General features: G+C 56.1%; 1 protein-coding gene across 1 annotated transcript; it reads right to left on the bottom strand.

Moving 5' to 3' along the window:
• Window positions 1–937: 937 nt before the first annotated feature.
• SZRD1 (SUZ RNA binding domain containing 1) lies at window positions 938–18336 on the bottom strand. Its single transcript, XM_030964028.1, has 5 exons — window positions 18060–18336; window positions 15728–15981; window positions 4386–4435; window positions 2538–2792; window positions 938–1338 (listed from the first exon to the last, which is right to left on the bottom strand). Exons 1-5 carry the CDS (start codon window positions 18334–18336, stop codon window positions 1236–1238), a joined length of 939 nt encoding a protein of 312 aa, XP_030819888.1. The 3' UTR covers window positions 938–1235.
• Between the last annotated feature and the right edge of the window lie 29 nt (window positions 18337–18365).

Below are 18365 nucleotides of genomic sequence, written 5' to 3'. Positions count from 1 at the left end.
CAAGATTGGCTCGTTCCCCCTCGAACCTACTGAAGGCAGCACCCGGATGCAAGAATCCGTCAGGAACCACCCAGGTATCCAGGTCCTGGCCCTCCAGGAAGAGCATTTAGTGTTCATCCAATCCCTTGATATTGAGTGATCCTCAGCTTCATCCAGGGGGGGGAACATCTCCGTTCCTGGGGAGCAGCAGCCTCCCCATCCTCTTCCCGGGAGCCGGAGCAGGACGATCCCTTCCCTAAAGCCTCGCTGCCTCCAGGGAGATGGGGGGATCATCCAGGCTTTCCCCAAGGCTGGTCTGGTTCCCAGGTCTGCCATTCCAGGAGAGCTCGTACCGTCCCTGCGCCGCCGGGCCGGCCCCTCAGGATATCCCACTGCCCGACGTCACAGCCGCAGCGGCGCCGGAGCCTCTCCTCCTCCTCCTCCTCCTCACATCTCCCTAATTCTTCACTGCCTGGCCCTCCGTGGCCGGACAGCAGGCATTTGCACGGGGTCACTCTGCATTCCCTTCTCCCCAAACACAAAAGAACCCAAAAAGGATGTGTTTTAAGCTTCTCCTCAAAGCCAGCGGGGAATCGGAGCCAAGCTTTAACAGGAGCAGGATGTGAACTGGGTCTGACTCCAAGGTACCTGGGGGTATCCAGGAGTTTGCTTCCATGGCAGTGGAAATGGAGAAGGAGAAACATGAGCTGGTCATCCCCAAGCCATCACATTCATGGAAATCCATTGGAATTCCCTTCGGAACACTCAGCTACCTCTCTGGATTCAAACAAACGGCTCAAACCCTTCCCAAGCACTCTGCCGATCCAAGATAGAGAAAACAAACAGAAAACCAAATAAAAGAACCTAAAATCCTTGGAAACAGAACTCGTTCTGGAAGTGATGAGGACAACATGCACGGCTGGGGAGGCTTCCCCATTTTTTTTTTTTTTTTTTTTTTCCTTAAATGCCAGGTTTGGAGTACAACAAACGTTATTGCTGGCGCTCGCTCCGACCCGAGTGGGACACGCACGACTCCCTGCGCCCGGCCGAGTCCGGCACGGCCCCTCGTGTCCCCCGGCCGCACGGGGGGACAGCCCTGCCGCCACGGCCGCTCACAGTGGGTGGAGAGGGGAGGTCACAGTGCGTGGGGCTGAAGGTCACAGTGGGCAGAGCAAAAGGGTCACAGTGCAAATCACCCCGGGAGGTCCCCTGGCCCGGGTCCGTGTGTCCGTGCCGGCAGAACGGCGCCTCCGCCTCTATCTGCGCTGCTTGAAGCCCTGCGAGCCATCGGGGCCCAGCGGCTGCCGGATCACATTGTTGGGCTGCCGGCCGTCCTCGGGCTGCGAGATCCGCGGCGGCCTGCGGGGACAGAGGGGGACAGCTGAGCCTGTGGGGACACAACTGAGCCTCTGGGGACAGAGGGGGACAGCTGAGCCTGTGGGGACACTACTGAGCCTGTGGGGACAGAGGGGGACAGCTGAGCCTGCAGGACAGAACAGAGCCTGCGGGGACAGAACTGAGCCTGTGGGGACACAACTGAGCCTGTGGGGACACAACTGAGCCTGCGGGGACAGAGGGGGACAGCTGAGCCTGTGGGGACACTGCTGGGGCCTGTGGGGACAGAGGGGGACAGCTGAGCCTGCAGGACAGAACACAGCCTACGGGGACAGAACTGAGCCTGTGGGGACACTGCTGGGGCCTCGGGGACAGAGGGGGACAGCTGAGCCTGTGGGGACATTGCTGGGGCCTGAAGGGACAGAGGGAACAGAGCAGAGCCTGCAGGGACACAACTGAGCCTGCAGGGCACTGCTGGGGCCTGCAGGGACATTGGGGGACAGCTGAGCCTGTGGGGCACTGCTGGGGCCGGCAGGGACACTGGGAGCAGGGACACCCGAACGAGGTGTGGAATTCTGAATGAGGTGTGGAATTCAGAGTGCTTTGGGGAAACCCCTGCACCATGGGAATGCTGTCAGGTGCTCTGGGGTTCCCAGCACAGGAAGGACGTGGAACAAGTCCAAAGGAGCCTGCCAAGGTGATCAGAGGGATGGAGCAGCTCTGCTGGGAGGAAAGGCTGGGGGAATTGGGATTGTTCAGCCTAGAACAGAGAACCTCTGGGGTGACCTAATTGTGGCCTTCCAGTGCCTGAAGCGGCCATCAGGAAAGATGGAAGGACTCTGGATGAGAGCCTGGGGGAATGGATTTCAACTGCCAGAGAGCAGGGATGGATTGGATATTGGGAAGAATTCCTCCCTGGCACAGGTCTCCCAGAGAAGCTATGGCTGCCCCTGGATCCCTGGACGTGTTCTGAAGGCACACGGATGCGGCACCTGGGGACGCATTTAATGCGGAACACAGCAGTGCCAGTCAATGGCTGGACTCTGTGATCCCGGAGGGCTCTTCCAACCTCAATAATTCCATGGTTTATGGTCTTACCAGGCACTTCTCTCACTCCCACATAGCTGAGGCTCTATCAGAGCCCTCCTCCCTCTGTGCCAGCCTGGCTGCACCCCCCATTAATGCCAGGCAGGAACTCCCCAGGCCCACGGGGCTGCTCCCACCTGTCCAGGATGGGCTTCTCCTGCTCCTCCTCGGGGCTGGCGCTGCCCAGGATGCGTTTCCTGGCCTCGGCGTACTCGGCCTCGCGCTGTGCCAGCGATTTGACGGGGAAGGCGGGGCGGCTGGCGGGGTGGCTGCTGCTGAGCACGCCGTTGCTCGTGGGCCGCTTCAGGATGCGGATCTGCGGCGGCGGCCCCGCGGGAAGGCTGTCGTCCTGGATCACGATCGGCACTTTGGGAGGAGATTTGGACTTTCTGCTGTTGGGAAGAAAAACATGGAGTTGGTGCTTGTTTGCCACGGGGGTTTGCTGCCCGGTGTCGCTACAGGACACAAAAGAACACAAGTGCACACCGCTGTTCTTAAGGTGAAGGAAAAGGGAAGTTTATTTTCTGAGTCTAACATTTATAGTTTTCTAAGAGTGACAGTGGATTGGAGGGTGACAGTGCCACCTCTCCAATGACACTGGACAGACTAACAGTCCATCAACTTTCTCTTCTTGTATAAAAGAATGCAAAACAAGGAGTTATTTACAATAAGTGTGTGAGAAAGTTCACTACAAACATGTCAACATTAAAAAGCTTAAAAAATCTTAAAAAACCACAGTGACAGCCTGGCGTGTGAATTCCTCGTGCTCAGATGGCCTTCCTGTGATTAAGAGCAGGCTGGAATAATTAAAGACCTCGTTATAGTTGTAACTCTAAAGAGGAGCAGTGGATTAGCTCAAAAAGAGATGGAAAATCAGTCGCTGCTGTGTGTGACACCATTAAACCCTGCTGAAGGAACAGGAACAGAGACTGTTCCCATTCCTTCAGCAGAACTTTACTGTGACCGTGTTCACAGGTCTCAGGTTGAGGGAAGAGACGAGGATCTGACTCCATGTTTCAGAAAGCTTGATTTATTATTTTATGATATATATTACATTAAAACTGTACTAAAAGAATAGAAGAAAGGATTTCCTCAGAAGGCTAGCTAAGAATAGAAAAAGAAAGAATGATAACAAAGGTTTGTGGCTCAGACTCTCTGTCCGAGCCAGCTGGGCTGTGATTGGCCATTAATTAGAAACCAACATGGGCCAATCACAGATCCACCTGTTGCATTCCACAGCAGCAGATAACCATTGTTTACATTTTGTTCCTGAGGCCTCTCAGCTTCTCAGGACGAAAAAATCCTAAGGAAAGGATTTTTCATAAAAGATGTCTGCGACACTTTACCATTTCTAGTTGAAGATATTGGTATAAGCACCTTGGTTTCATTCCCTGCAAGGATTTCTAGGGTCCCTCTCACCAGGACACCCAGCCTGTCACTCCAACCCTGCCATTCCACTCCTCAGAGCCAGCATCAGCCCCAGCTCACCATCTGAATGTTTTACAGTCCCTTTTCTGCATGGAACTCCCAGAGGATAAATCCCATGACTCTCTCATAATCAAAGGGGGAAAAAACCCAACAACAAAGGATTTGTCAGCAGCGATTTAAAAAGTTTCTGGTAGGAGACAATAACACAGCCCTGCCAGGCCCAAAGGAAGCAGGAAAAGAAAATCTCCCTGATGCAAGACACAGCAAGTCAGTCCAGAGCCAGGAGCTGGGATTACCTGACTCACCCATTTCTTCCCCTCTTTCTCACTTGGCTTCCCCCAAACTGGAGCTTCATCCAGTCTGGAGGAGCCGGCTCTGAAATCGGAGCACTCTCAGCTTTCTGCTGCCCTCCCGCGGCCGGGCCACCTAGTGGCACGGAGACAGGGATTCCCTGATTCTCAACCCCAACCCTGCTCAGTTTGAAGCTGTTTCCCCACTGCTCCCACTCCCCAGGCCCTCAGCTGTCCAACAGCACCTCAGGAAAATCAGGATTTTACCTTTCCTTCTGTGTGATCTTCAGCTTCTTTTCCAACCGTCTGTCTATTTCCTAGAAAAGAAGGAGAGAAAAGTAAAACCACAAAGCTTTTAATAAAATGAAGACCAATCTCAGTTTGGAGGTCAGAGTTTGAGCCTGTCTGGACACACATTTAATTTCAGTGCTCCAAATACCGATCTGTAAAGGGGGGAGTGTGTGGTTCCATCTGAGGATGATCTGGGAATCAAGAGGCAGAGAAAAGCAAAGCCACCATGGATAACCCACGAGAAAAGCAAAACCAGCAGGAATATTTTGCTGTAAGCAGCAGCACTCCCACAGCAGGCCGTGGATCCGGAGCGGAGCGCTCATCGCTCATTTTAACCACCTCAGCTGGCAAAAAACCACCTGTGAGGGCAAAACCCCACAGATTCCCCAGTAATTCCACAGCAATTCCACAGCAAGGTACTCCTGGATCCAGGCAGGGATCAGGCCAGACCTGCTGGGCATGGAGCAGCAGTGGCCACAGCCAGGGCTGTGATTGTGTTCACAGGGGTCTTAGGATGAGGGAAGAGACGAGGATCTGACTCCATGTTTCAGAAGGCTGATTTATTATTTTATTATATATATTACACTAAAACTATACTAAAAGAATAGAAGAAAAGGTTTCATCTCAGAAGGCTACACAAGAATAGAATAGAAAGGAATTATATCAGAAGCTTGTGGCTCGGACAGAGAGTCTGAGCCAGCTGGGCTGTGATTGGCCATTAATTACAAACATCCACATGAGACCAATCACAGATGCACCTGCTGCATTCCACAGCAGCAGATAATCATTGTTTACATTTTATTCCTCACGTCTCTCAGCTTCTCAGGAGGAAAAAATCCTGAGGAAAGGATTTTCATGAAAAGATGTCTGCGACACAGGGCGATCCAGGGAAGCTGAGCCCAGAGCCCCGAGCCAGGGGCAGGGCTGGCCAGCAGGGCCACATTCCTGCCAGGAGAAGGCCCTGCCCTGCCCCACACGCACCAGGGAGCCTCCCTGGGCTGCTCCCTGCCTTTCCACACGCTGCAGTCAGCCAGCGAGTCACCCATGGGCAGGGAGACGCGTTCATCACTGCCAGAGCCGGGTCTGAGCTGTCAGCTCTGCCCGAGGCTGGCAGCCACCTCTGCCGAGCTGGCCAGGTGTTGCAACCAGAGCAATTACAGAGAAAACTCTGCTAAGGAGGAGGACAAAGCCAGGTTTCAACCCCCCTGCAGGTGACCTGCCCCAACCCCGCCGGTATTTTTAGATCCTCACGACAGCTCCGTTAAAAGAGGTTCCGAAACAGCTTTTTGTGCTTGATTTAATCACAAAGGAAGGAGGCAAAACACTACCTGAGAGTGTCCTAGTTTAGCCAGCTGATAACTGGCACTACAGAAGGAAATTCCAAACTTGTGGCAGGAGGCAGCTGCTCTGCTCTGAGGCCTGGCTGCTTCCCCCTGCGACCTGCAGGAACCACAGCGGGCACAGCTCGGGAAGGGAACGGGTTTGGACAGAAATTCCCTGCCCCTGTGAGCAGGGAAAAGGAGCACAAGTCACTACAAGATGCCAAACCACAGTGTTGGCTGTTGGTCATACAGGCCACGGCAGCCTCCACCTAGAAGAGAATAAATCATTTGAGGAAGATAAAAGGTGGGTGGGAGGTTGAGTTTCCTACCCAACCCTGTCCTGGGAGGTAACAAAACCAGGCAGAGCTTCACAAGGCAGAGCCTCCTGGGGAGGGCAAACACCTGCAGGCAGCTTCCTCCCTCTTCAAGGGGACTGGGGGGAACAAAAATCCCATTCCAGTGTTCTCAGGAGGGAGGGAATGTGTGAGAGCAGCCTCCTGCTCTCTGAGGGCAGTGGATATCCTGCTGAGGATGGAGATGATGTGGAGCAGCTGGTGGCAAACAGGGAAAGCCAAATGAGGGGCAGGGGTTGGCTCCTCACTGAGCCAGCCCAGGTGACATCGTGGTCTTGAAACCACATTTTCAGCTCCAGGCCCTCCTGGAATATCCGCATTAAATACTTCAGCACATGGGGGAGAGAGACAACAGGTAAACAGGGTGGAAAGGGGGGAAACACACTCAGGAGCTTCTCAAATCATTTCACTCCAAGTAGAAACAGGGCTGCTGAGCCCTCAGCTGGGACTGTGGGACAGAGGTGACACAAGCCACATGGCAGCCCTGGGGAAGGCTCTGTTCTGCTGCCTCCTTCCCAGCAGAGGAGAGGTGGCCTGGCCAAAGTCACATTCCTGCAGTGCTGGGAGCTCTGAGCTGAGCTCTGGGGCTGTTCCTGCAGTGCTGGGGGCTCTGGGGTGAGCTCTGGTGCTGTTCCTGCAGTGCTGGGGGCTCTGGGGTGAGCTCTGGTGCTGTTCCTGCAGTGCTGGGGGCTCTGAGGTGAGCTCTGGGGCTGTTTCTGCACTGCTGAGGGCTCTGGGGCTGTTCCTGCACTGCTGGAGGCTCTGGGGTGAGCCCCGGGGCTGTTCCTGCAGTGCTGGGGGCTCTGAGCTGAGCTCTGGGGTTGTTCCTGCAGTGCTGGGGGCTCTGAGCTGAGCTCTGGGGTTGTTCCTGCAGTGCTGGGGGCTCTGAGCTGAGCTCTGGGGTTGTTCCTGCACTGCTGAGGGCTCTCGGGCTGTTCCTGCACTGCTGAGGGCTCTGGGGCTGTTCCTGCACTGCTGAGGGCTCTGGGGCGAGCCCTGGGACTGTTCCTGCAGTGCTGGGGGCTCTGAGCTGAGCTCTGGGGTTGTTCCTGCAGTGCTGGGGGCTCTGAGCTGAGCTCTGGGGCTGTTCCTGCACCTCTGTGCCCCTGGGGCTGTTCCTGCACTGCTGCTGGCTCTGGTGTTGTTCCTGCACTGCTGGGGGCTCTGAGCTGAGCCCCAGGGCTGCAGCCATGGTCTGACTGGGAGATGCTGCAATTGCAGGGTGTGACCTCCACCTCAGCACCTGAGAACAGGTGATTCATGGCATTGTCACCGAGCCCCAGCGCTGCCAGACAGCCCCACACACTCCAACCACAACCTGCAGCCTCCCCTGCCACAGAAAAATGAAGCTCTTTACTCTGCTCAACACAAAAACTTATTCCAAGGAATCCTTCAAAACCATCCCAACTCCTTCACAGCCTGTTTTGCTTTTCCCACTCTGGAGCAGGTCACTTCCAGCAAAATTCTTGGTGCCTTTGTCTCCAAACCCTCAAACTGCCAGTGCTCAGGGAGCAAACACAGGGTCCTGGACCATAAACCAGAGCTCTGTGCTTGGGGAGCTCCTCACCAGGGATCACACAGGATCAGGGAGGCTGGAAAAGACCTCGGATCACTGAGCCCACCCTGTGCCTGATCCCACCCTGTCCCCAGCCTGGTGAGTGCCACCTCCAGGGATGGGCACCCCAAACCTCCCTGGGCAGTTCCAAGGCCTGAGCACCCTTTCCATGCAAAAATTCCACCCTGAGCCTGCCCTGGCCCAGCCTGAGGCCGTTCCCTCTGCTCCTGTCCCTGTTCCCTGGAGCACAGCCCGACCCCCCTGGCTGTCCCCTCCTGGCAGGAGTTGTGCAGAGCCACAAGGGCCCCCTGAGCCTCCTTTGCTCCAGGCTGAGCCCCTTCCCAGCTCCCTCAGCCTCTCCTGGGGCTCCAGCCCCTTCCCAGCTCCATTCCCATCCCTGGACACGCTCCAGCCCCTCCAGGTCCTTCTTGCCACAAGGGCCCCGGACTGGAGGTGCCTCAGCACCGGGGTCTGGTCCTGCCCTGGGCCTGTGCCCACACCAGGCTGGCACAGGGAGCAAAGCCAGGAGCAGTAAAATATCCCCTAAATTCCAGCCTCAGCAGCTGATGGGAGCACTGTGCTCTCTGCAGAACACGAGGCTTCCTCCACACGTAGGGACTTTGGCAAAATAACAGAAACCAACCCTCGACACCAACCACACACAAACCCCTCCCACCCACCCCAACCACTGCAGAATTCCTGGCACTGCTGAGGGGATTCCAGCTGCCTCCAGACATCCACTGAACTTTTGGGTAGGAAAAGTCTCCTTTTGTGTTTAAATAGATGGGCAAAAGCAGCTCCCCACCTCACACACCTCTTGGTGTGTCAGAAATTGTGTTTTCTTCTAAACACAGGCACTGACTCTGCATTTTCCAGGAAGCTCAGTGCTCATTACTAGGATGTTTGGAATTGTAGGAATGGAGTGCTTGAACACCACGTGCAGACACAGCCCCAGCCCTGAGCAGCCTCACAGCTCGTGACAGGGATCACTGCACTGATTTAAAAGCAGAATCACCTTGGCACTGCTCATTTTTAATTAAAATCAAATCCCCGCTGCTGCTCCGCACGGATCCATCCGTCTGCTGATGTCACCCCCTCTCCTCTGCTGTGTCACGCTGGCTGTCACCGTGTGGCTAAGGAGATAAAATTAGGAGCTGACTCTGAGGGCAAGTGCCAGAGGCACTACAAGCACCACAGGCATGAGCTGTCTGCAGAGACAGCTGGATGTGGCATCTGAGGACCTGCACAGGTCACTGTGGGCAAACCCCAGGTGTTCTTCACCTGAGGGGCTGTTCCAGCTCCCCCTTCCCACACAAACTTCTCTGCATCACCAAGCACCAAGCCTGCTTCACATCCCTGTGCAAAACCCCCTCCCCAAAGATTAGTAAGGAATCTCACCAGCCTATTTTTAGGGCTATTATTTGTGGATGCCAAACAGGACCCAAACAAACAGCCTGAAGAAGATTCTGTTCTCTGACATTTAGGCTGCATTTGTGGACAAGGACGTCATGGAAACTGAGTTCCAGTCCCACCACAGGCACCCTTACTACCCCTACCCTGAGGAAAACAGCCAAGAGGATCCATAACCCCCCTTGGAATGCAGACATGGACCCCAGGACACGAAGCTGCTGCTCAGATCCCACATTCCTGTGGCCTGACATCCCAAAGAGCCACCCAGGTATTAAACTGACACCTTGGGGGTGCTCCTGGTGAGTTGGAGACCCTCAGCACCCCAGGAATGCATCCTTCAGGAAGGGACAGCCCTCCAGGGAAGGGAGGCACATTCCCAGGCAAATCCAGAATATTGGGAAGCACAGGGGCCCAAGTCAGCCATGCTGCTGGCCAGAAACCTTTTGGGAATACACATTTGGGAACAAGTGCAGTGCCCTGGACACACACAGAGCATCGTCCCCATCCCTGCCAGCAGGGACTCTCCAAACACAGCAAACACAGCAGCTCCCAGCCTGGCTGATCCAGGCAGGAATAACAGGATAACCCCTGGCTGCCTTTCACCCCAAGGTGAGTGAGTGACCTCCACTGAAGGTGTGAGGAAGGCAGAGACTTTGTGTAAATCACTTACACCAGGTGGTATTTCCCCTTCTTCCTCCAAAACTCCTCTCCAGAAATCCAGGGGAGATCCCTACGAGAGCACAGGGCAGCGGTCCTGGTGCTCTCCTGGATCTCTGGTAACATTCCAAAGCTCTGGAAAACCATTAACCACATTCTCTGCTGTACCTACTCCCAGCACAACCCTCTATCCCTTCTCACCCCAATAACGTGGAATGTCAAACCCCAGAATGAGTGAATTTCAGCTGCAGCTGGATCCTCCCCAAACCACAGCCTTGTCTGTTCCTTACAGCACCACTGCATGCTCTGGCAATTCCTGACAGAGACAAACTCCAAAGCCTGGCTGATGTTCCCTTCATTAGGAAATAAAAACAATTTTTAAGATCTGAGGTCACCAGAGCTGTTGATGGGGACCTGAACCTGGAACTGCTTCCCTAAAACACCCTCAGGAAAGAGCAGATGTGAGCAGCCCCTGATCTCCTCCTTATCCACCTATTTCTCTGCTCCAAAGAGAAATTAATCTATTAATTACTACAACACTCCAATTCCTGAGGCTACTGGGGATCAGCCTGCTGCATTAATTACTCCTCCCAGCCGCTCTGCCAGGCTCAGCCCCAGGTGTTTGTGTCTCCATGGCAGATCCTGCTCCTCAGCACCAGGCATTGGGGACATGGAGCATTTTTGGGAACAAGCCAGGCAGTGCCACAGGACATTCCCAGCACAGATTTTTAGGGGTGAGGGAAGCACTCAGTGGGGCAGCAGCTCCATCTCCCTTGCTGCAGTATCCCCAAACCAACCCTCACTTCCCCCTGTTCATTCCCAACCTCCTAACCTCCCATTTCTTACCAAAAACCTCCCTCTGCCCAAGCAACACCGAGCAACAGAAACAGAAATTTCCATTCCCAGTTTCAAGACCTTTTTGGATCTGTTACAGCACCCAAAGCAAACATTAGGTGAAAGTTTGCCCCAAAGCTTTTTGGCGCGGGAAGTCCAAATCCATCCTGGGCTCATGGCAGCAGGGGAGGGGGAATTCTGCCCCTCTGCCCCTCAGGTGAGACCCTCAGCACCTGCAGAGCTGCCCCAGCCCTGGCCCAGAACAGGGAAGAGCTGGAGCTGCTGGAGGCTCCATGGGGATCAGGGGGATGGAGCAGCTCTGCTGGGAGAGCTGGGGGTGCTCACCTGGAGAGGAGAAGCTCCAGGGAGAGCTCAGAGCCCTTGGCAGGGCCTGAAGGGGCTCCAGGAGAGCTGGAGAGGGACTGGGGACAAGGGATGGAGGGACAGGACACAGGGAATGGCTCCCACTGCCAGAGGGCAGGGATGGGTGGGATATTGGGAATTAGGAATTGTTCCCAGGGCAGGCCCTGGCACTGGGTGCCCAGAGCAGCTCTGGCTGCCCCTGGATCCCTGGCAGTGCCCAAAGCCAGGCTGGACACTGGGGCTTGGAGCAGCCTGGGACAGTGGAAGGTGTCCAGGACATGGAATGGGATGAGCTTTAAGGTCCCTCCAACCCAAACCACTCTGGGATTCCCTCCCAGCCCTTACCCCAAAACCCAGTTTTCCTCACAGACACAGCTCTGCACACCCCAACCTCGTTAGTGTGGCCTCTGCCCACAGCAGTCATTAGCAGAGGGAGGTCACCGTGTCACACTCCAGAATATTTCCCTTCTGCCTCTGCTGGACTTCAACCGCACTGAGCACCTCCAAGTGACAAGAGCTGACACCTTCAGACCCAGTGACCCAGAGCCTGGCAGGTGACAGCCACGCCACCCTCACGTGTGACAGACAGCAGACATTCTGCCACCTCGGGTGCCCTGTCCTCCCTGAGCACTGTGACACAAGCTGGGGACAGCCCCCAGGCCAGGCCAAAGTGCATTCCCAGCCCCTGGCTGCTCCACCCTCCCAGAGTGGCCGATCACAGGACACAGGGCACATTCTCCCCTCCTGGGGACATGGCTGGGATCAGTGGGGACACTGGAGGGGCTGTAGGGAGCAGCTGGGAGCTCTGTCTGCAAACTCCAGGGGGAAAAAGACACACAAGGGGAATAATTCCATGGGGGTTTTAACCTGTTTTGGATTGCCAGAGTAATGTTTGACCTGCAGGGAACCATGGAATGTCCTGAGCTGGAAGGGACCCACAAGGATCAGAGTCCAACCCCTGGCCCTGCACAGACACCCCAACAATCCCAGCCTGTCCAAACCTGGAGCTCTGGCAGCCCCAGGGCTGGGACCATTCCCTGGGCAGCCTGGGCAGTGCCAGCACCCTCTGGGGAAGAGCCTTTCCTGAGCTCCAGCCCAAACCCCCCTGGCCCAGCTCCAGCCCTTCCCTGGGTGCTGTCCCTGCTCACAGGCAGGGATCAGAGCTGTCCCTCCCTTGGGATGAAGCTGAAAGAGATCCTGACCTGAAATCAATGATTAAGACTCTGACACATTCCAATTTTAGCTGGCAAAGGAGTAACCAATGAATCCATCTGCCAGGCACCAATTTCAAGCTGAGGATCACCCATGACCATGGATACACTCCAGTTTTGGAGCCCAGCTTCCCACCTAACATTTAATTATTGGTTTAGCCAGGTAAACAGGCCTGAGTGTCACCAACTGACCTCTCATTTGTGTTTGTCAGCTGGGCCACACAACACCACAGCAAAACAAACCAGGAATTAAGGCTCATTAGTGTTTTCTGACCCAGACTGGCCTTTGAAGCCCTTCCCACCCTTACTCCTAACTCAGACGTTACTCACGGCCTGGTTTCCATCTGTAACTGCCCATTCCACAGACATTCCAGGGCTCTAATTAGACACAGGGAGGTGACAAGGACCCAGAGGCCCCACGGAGCTCTGCTGCACCCTGTGGCCCTGGGACAGGGGACACTGCCTGCCATGGTCACTCGGGGGTGGCACATTCCCAAGGAGCTGCTCCGTGTCTGGGGCAGTTGGGATGGCACAAGAGCAAGAGACAAATGGAGGCCACGTTGAACGCCCCAACAACCACCAGAGGATTTGTTCCACAGCTCCCTGAGAGACCAAACTGAGCTGGGTCGGGTTTCTGGGGGTTTTCTTCAACCTAATGAGATTTTCCTGATTTGGGAGAACTGCAAGAGAGAAATGAGGTGAATTTTAATTAGGAGACCAGGAGATCTTTGCTTGGCCCAGAGTTGCCTCTTGCTGACAAATCTTCCTTAAGGCCTTGAGCAGAAGTTCTCAGCCTCACCAAAAGCTACAAACAAAAACCCTCAGAACTAAAAATCTGATGTATTTGCTATCCCAAGGAACACCCTGTGGGTGGAATATTACAAAATTACATGCTAGGACACAGATAACATATCCCATAAAACCCTGCATGGATCTCCTGCTACATCTCTACTGTTCCCTAATGTGCTGGAGGATCTAAAAAATTAAATAACTCAGGCTCCCAACAGTGGGAAGTATCAGCATCACAGAATCCTGGAATGGTTTGGGTTGGAAGGGACCTTAAAGCTGCTGCAGTGCCACCCCTGCCATGGCAGGGACACCTTCCACTGTCCCCAATGCCCAGCCTGGCCTTGGGCAGTGCCAGGGATCCAGGGGCAGCCACAGCTGCTCTGGGCACCCTGTGCCAGGGAACAATTCCTGCCCAAATCCCAGCTAACCCTGCCCATTCCCTGTGTCCTGGCACTGTCACAACAGGATGTGTCTGGAGCTGCTCCCTGGTGTCTCTGCTCTGCTGCAGCCTCCTCCTGAGCACCAACCAGGACTGCCAAGCCCTGCTCCTGTATGCTGGGATCCACCTCGTGCTGCCTTGGATGGAAGAAAATCACAGAACCATGGAATGTCCTGAGCTGGAAGGGACCCACAGGGATCAAATCCAACCCCTGGCCCTGCACAGACACCCCAACAATCCCAGCCTGTCCTGGAGCTCTGGCAGCCCCAGGGCTGGGACCATTCCCTGGGCAGCCTGGGCAGTGCCAGCACCCTCTGGGGAAGAGCCTTTCCTGAGCTCCAGCCCAAACCCCCCTGGCCCAGCTCCAGCCCTTCCCTGGCTCACAGGCAGGGATCAGAGCTGCCCCTCGGGAGGAGCTGCAGTTGCTGCTGGTGCTACAGCAGAGCCTCCTCCTGCCCTGGCTGCTCTGTGCCCACCTGCTGCCTCCTGTGGCTGTGACTTTGGGACACCTGAACGTCCCCAGCTGCAGCAGCATCCATCAGGACCACAAGAACCACGGGACAAGGGGAGGTTGGGCTCTCCTGTGCTCCATCCTGTCAGCACCCCACTTCCTGCGGGCACCACCAGCAGCTCCAGGGCTCCTTCCTGCCAGGCACAGAGTGAAATCCTCTTCCTGACCCCCAGGGATGGCCCAGGGCAGCTCCTGCCCCTCTCCCAGCCTGCACAGGCAGCTCGCTTCCCACACCCCTCCAAGTGCTCCACAGGCATCCAGAGCCCAACAACTGCAACAGCAGCTGCTCCTCCTGCCAGGCCTACAGGAGCAGCTGAGGGAGCTGGGAAGGGGCTCAGCCTGGAGCAAAGGAGGCTCAGGGGGCCCTTGTGGCTCTGCACAGCTCCTGACAGGAGGGGACAGCCGGGGGGGGTTGGGCTGTGCCCCCAGGGACAGGAGGAGAGGGAACGGCCTCAGGCTGGGCCAGGGCACACTCAGGTTGGACATCAGCAGGAATTTCTGCATGGAAAGGGTGCTAAGGCCTTGGCAGGGGCTGCCCAGGGAGGTTTGGGGTTCCCATCCCTGGAGGTGTTCAAGGAAGGCCTGGAGGTGGCACTCAGTGCTCTGGGCTGGGGACAAGGTGGGGACTGAGCACAGGGAGGACTCGATGATCCTGGAGAGCTTTTCCTACCCCAACGATTGTGTGATTCCCCGGGGAATCTCCCTGCTTTCCCTGCTCACCAGCACAAGCACCCCTGAGGTTACGAGCACGAATTCCCGGCAGTTTGGACTGGAAATGGGTGTGAGGAAGGACAAGTGCCGGGGATTTCTCCTTCTAAGGAAAAGCACCTGGGAGGTACCAGCAGGAAGGACAAACTGGGAGGACACTCCACGGCAGGATTGGAGCATCAGGACCATTTTAAACCATTACTCAAGGCCGCAGTCATGGGCTCCCGAGGCTCCAGCCGTGTCCCTTCATGGAGCGCTGGAATTATCTCCGAGCCGGGCACGAGGGGCGGGCGAGCGGCAGCGCTGCCAGCCTGGCACCGGCCCCTCTCGGGCATTCAGTTACAGGCTCTATTTTGCTCCCCTGGCTCTGGCCAGGCGTAACCCAATCCCTTGCCCACAGTGGCGTCCAGGCTCCTCGCCGAGGCCCTGTCCGGAGGTCTCGCTGCCCTCTGATCCCCCCGACCCCGAGGAACTCGCCGCAAGCAGAGTTTGCCTGGCGGAGTTTCCCCTCTCTGCGAGCACCCGCAGCGCTCCCGCCCACACCGCTGCTGAGGCAGGGCTGATCTGCAGGCACAGCACTCGCAGCCCTCGGGTACCCGAGCGTGACACACACGGTGCCCATCCAGCCCCGGAGCCGCTGCCGAAGCGGGGCTGAGACTCTCCCCGTTCTGCCCGAGTGACGGAGCACGTTCCGATCACGGGGAAAGGCCTTCGGATGCGCGCCCGCTGCCCCCAGAGCCCGCCAGGGTCACCGCCACGCCGGCCTCGCACATTTTGGCCCTGCTCACCCCCCTCGCCCCTCCCGCTCCACCCTCCCCGGCCAGCGGGGCTGGGCCGCGACCCCGCCGAGCCCCCGCGGCCGCAGCCCCGCTGGGCCGAGGGGGTTTGGACACCGAGGAGCACACGGGGGGCCGGAGGACGGGCAGGGAGCCGCTCCGAGGAGGGGCCTGAAGCGGGACTGAAGAACCGGCGAGCAGCGAGGCTGAGGGCGACGCGCAGCCCCCCGCGCCGAGCGAGGCCGCGGTCTCTTTAAGAGGCCTAGCAGCGCCGCGGGGCCGCCGCGCCGCCGGACGCGTCCCGCCACCTCCTCAAGCAGCGCCGCGCCACCCGCCCGCGCTCCCCCAGCGCCCCGGGCCCGCCGCGCCGGCCCGCGCCGCCGCCCTCACCCCGCTGTCGGCCGCCTCCTCCCAGCTCTCCGCGACCTCCTCATCTTCCATTTTAATTCCCGTCCGCCGCCGGGCCCGCGCGCCCGCGCATGCATGCGCGCCGCCCGCCGGCCCGCGCCCGGCAACGCACGCGCAGCGCGCGGAAAGGGCGGGAAGCGGCGGCGGAGAGCGGCGCCACAGCGCCCCCTGGCGGCCGGGAGGACCGGGCTCCGGGCGGGCGTTTGAGGCGATTTCCTTTAATTTCTGTGGTTTTCCTTAAATTTCGAAGTGTTTTCCCTCAATTTGGGCGTGCTTTCCCTTTGAAATATTTCCCCTTAATTTTAGTGTGCTTTCCCACAATTTTGAGGAGTTTTCCCTTAATTTTGAGGTGGTTTTCCTCAATTTTGGTGTGCTTTCCACATTTTTGAGTTTTCCCTTAATTTTGAGGTGTTTTTCCTCGATTTTGGAGTGTTTTCCCACAATTTTGAGGAGTTTTCCCTTAATTCTGAGGTGGTTTTCCTTGATTGTGTTGTGTTTTCCCACAATTTTGAGTTTTCCCTTTATTTTGAGGTGTTTTTCCTCGATTTTGGTGTGCTTTCCACAATTTTGAGGAGTTTTCCCTTAATTTTAAGGCATTTTTCCTCAATTTTGGTGTGCTTTCTTAGAATTTTGAGATTTCCTTTAATTTTGAGGTGTTTTTCCTTGATTTTGGTGTGCTTTCTTACAATTTTGAGTTTTCCCTTAATTTTGAGGTGTTTTTCCTCGATTTTGGTGTACTTTCTCTTAATTTCAGGGCCTTTTTTGTTTGTTTGTTTTTCTAAAGTTTTGTTTTCCCTTCAATTTTTGAATCTCCTCTCTTAGTCTTAGGGTGTTTTCTCTTAATTTTGAGGCGTTTTCACCTGATTTTGGGTTATTGGATAAATCTCTCCCCAAATTTAGGCTATTTCAGCCACCAATCCTGCCTCAGGTCCCTCCTGCAGACATCCAGGTGTCCGTGTGTCCTTCCATCCAATTCGTGCCTCTTCATTTAAGCCTAAAGCTGCTCTTATGGAGCTCCAGCCTTCAGAAACATCCAAAATCCCCCAAATCCCCATAATTTCTTAAACCTTTCTCATTTATATCCAAAATATTCACCACTCCAATGTTCTCCTTTGAGCTCTGAGCCACACAAAGGTTTTCGGAGTGGGATTTGCGTTTCCTTTTCCTCCCTCAAAAATTAACTGCCCCTCCAGCACCCTAAAAACCCCACGATTTTCACACAGGGAGTTCGAGAACCTGCCCTAAAATCCTGAACTTTTCCCCAGATTCCCACCCAAGAGCCAGAGTTTGCCGGCAGATGGCGACTGGACTCCTAAAAACATCCCAATAATCCTCCAGCTAAAACAAATCCCGATCCCTGTGGGTCCGTCCCTGAGTCTGAGTCTCCCTCTCCTCTGCCAAGTCCAAAATTTGGGCAGGGAACCTCCGGACACTCCCGCAGGTGGATTTTGGGGGGCTGTTTACCCAAGGTGGAACTGTTGGAGGGGGTTTGGGCGTTGTGCAGTGCTCCTTGGGCATTAAATCCTTGGATTTCAGCTCCTTTGGGTGGGATTTGGTGTTTCCCCTCGTGAAGCTGCAGCAGCCTGGGGCTGTTCCTGCCCCTGCTCTGGGGTTCTTCCAGAAGCAACAGGAGCTGAGTTTTCCAGCAGCCAGAGCCTGGCATGGTTGGCTCCATCCTTTCCAGCATTCCAGCGGCGTTCCCTGGGACGTTTCCTTCCATCCTGCTGTACAAAAATCCCCGTCCCAGCCATGTCTGACCCTGAGCATCCCAAAAAACCAGGCTGGATCCATTGGGAATGAGGCATTGATGGTGGTGTCACACCCCAGGGGAGCTCACCTGCTGGAGGACAAACCCCAGATGTGTCCCCTGGTTATCCCAGCCCTGCACAGAGCACCTGGGACACATCCCATGGCTCATCCCGGGTTATTCCAGCCCTGGGACATCCCACAGCTTCTCCTGGGTTATGCCAGCCCTGCATAGAGCATATGGGACATATCCCATGGCTCCTCCCGGATTATCCCATCCCTGGGATGTCCTCCTGGGTTATCCCTCCTGGGTTATCCCAGCCCTGCACAGAGCACCTGGGACATCCCACAGCTCATCCCAGGTTATCCCAGCCCTACACAGGCACACAGGACACATCCCATGGCTCATCCCGGGTTATTCCAGCCCTGGGACATCCCACGGCTCCTCCCAGGTTATTCCAGCCCTGCAGAGGGCACCTGGGACACCCATAGCTCATCCCGGGCTGTCCCAGCTCTGCACAGGCCACATGGGACACATCCCACGGCTCATCCTGGGTTATCCCAGCACCTGGGACATTCCATGGCTCCTCCCAGGTTATCCCACAGAGCACCTGGGCCATCCCAGGGCTCCTGGCCGTGGATCCGGGATTTCCTTGAAGCTCCTGGAGCCCGCCCTCGGGCAGGGCACGGGCCCGCGATGCTGAGCCGGCTCCTCCGTGCGGGATGCGGGTCTGCGGGACAGACAGCGTGGCAGCGATCACCTCTTCCCCTGACAACAATGTCCCCACACAACCCGCCAGCGGGATCTGATGGTGAAACAGCTCCACAAAGGGCTGTTCTCCCATGGAATGGGCTCCACTCCTTCCCTTCCTCA

Source organism: Camarhynchus parvulus, chromosome 21, assembly GCF_901933205.1.
Source record: "Camarhynchus parvulus chromosome 21, STF_HiC, whole genome shotgun sequence".
In the NCBI taxonomy this organism is placed as follows: domain Eukaryota; kingdom Metazoa; phylum Chordata; class Aves; order Passeriformes; family Thraupidae; genus Camarhynchus; species Camarhynchus parvulus.
This window is presented reverse-complemented; position numbering and strand designations above follow the sequence as displayed.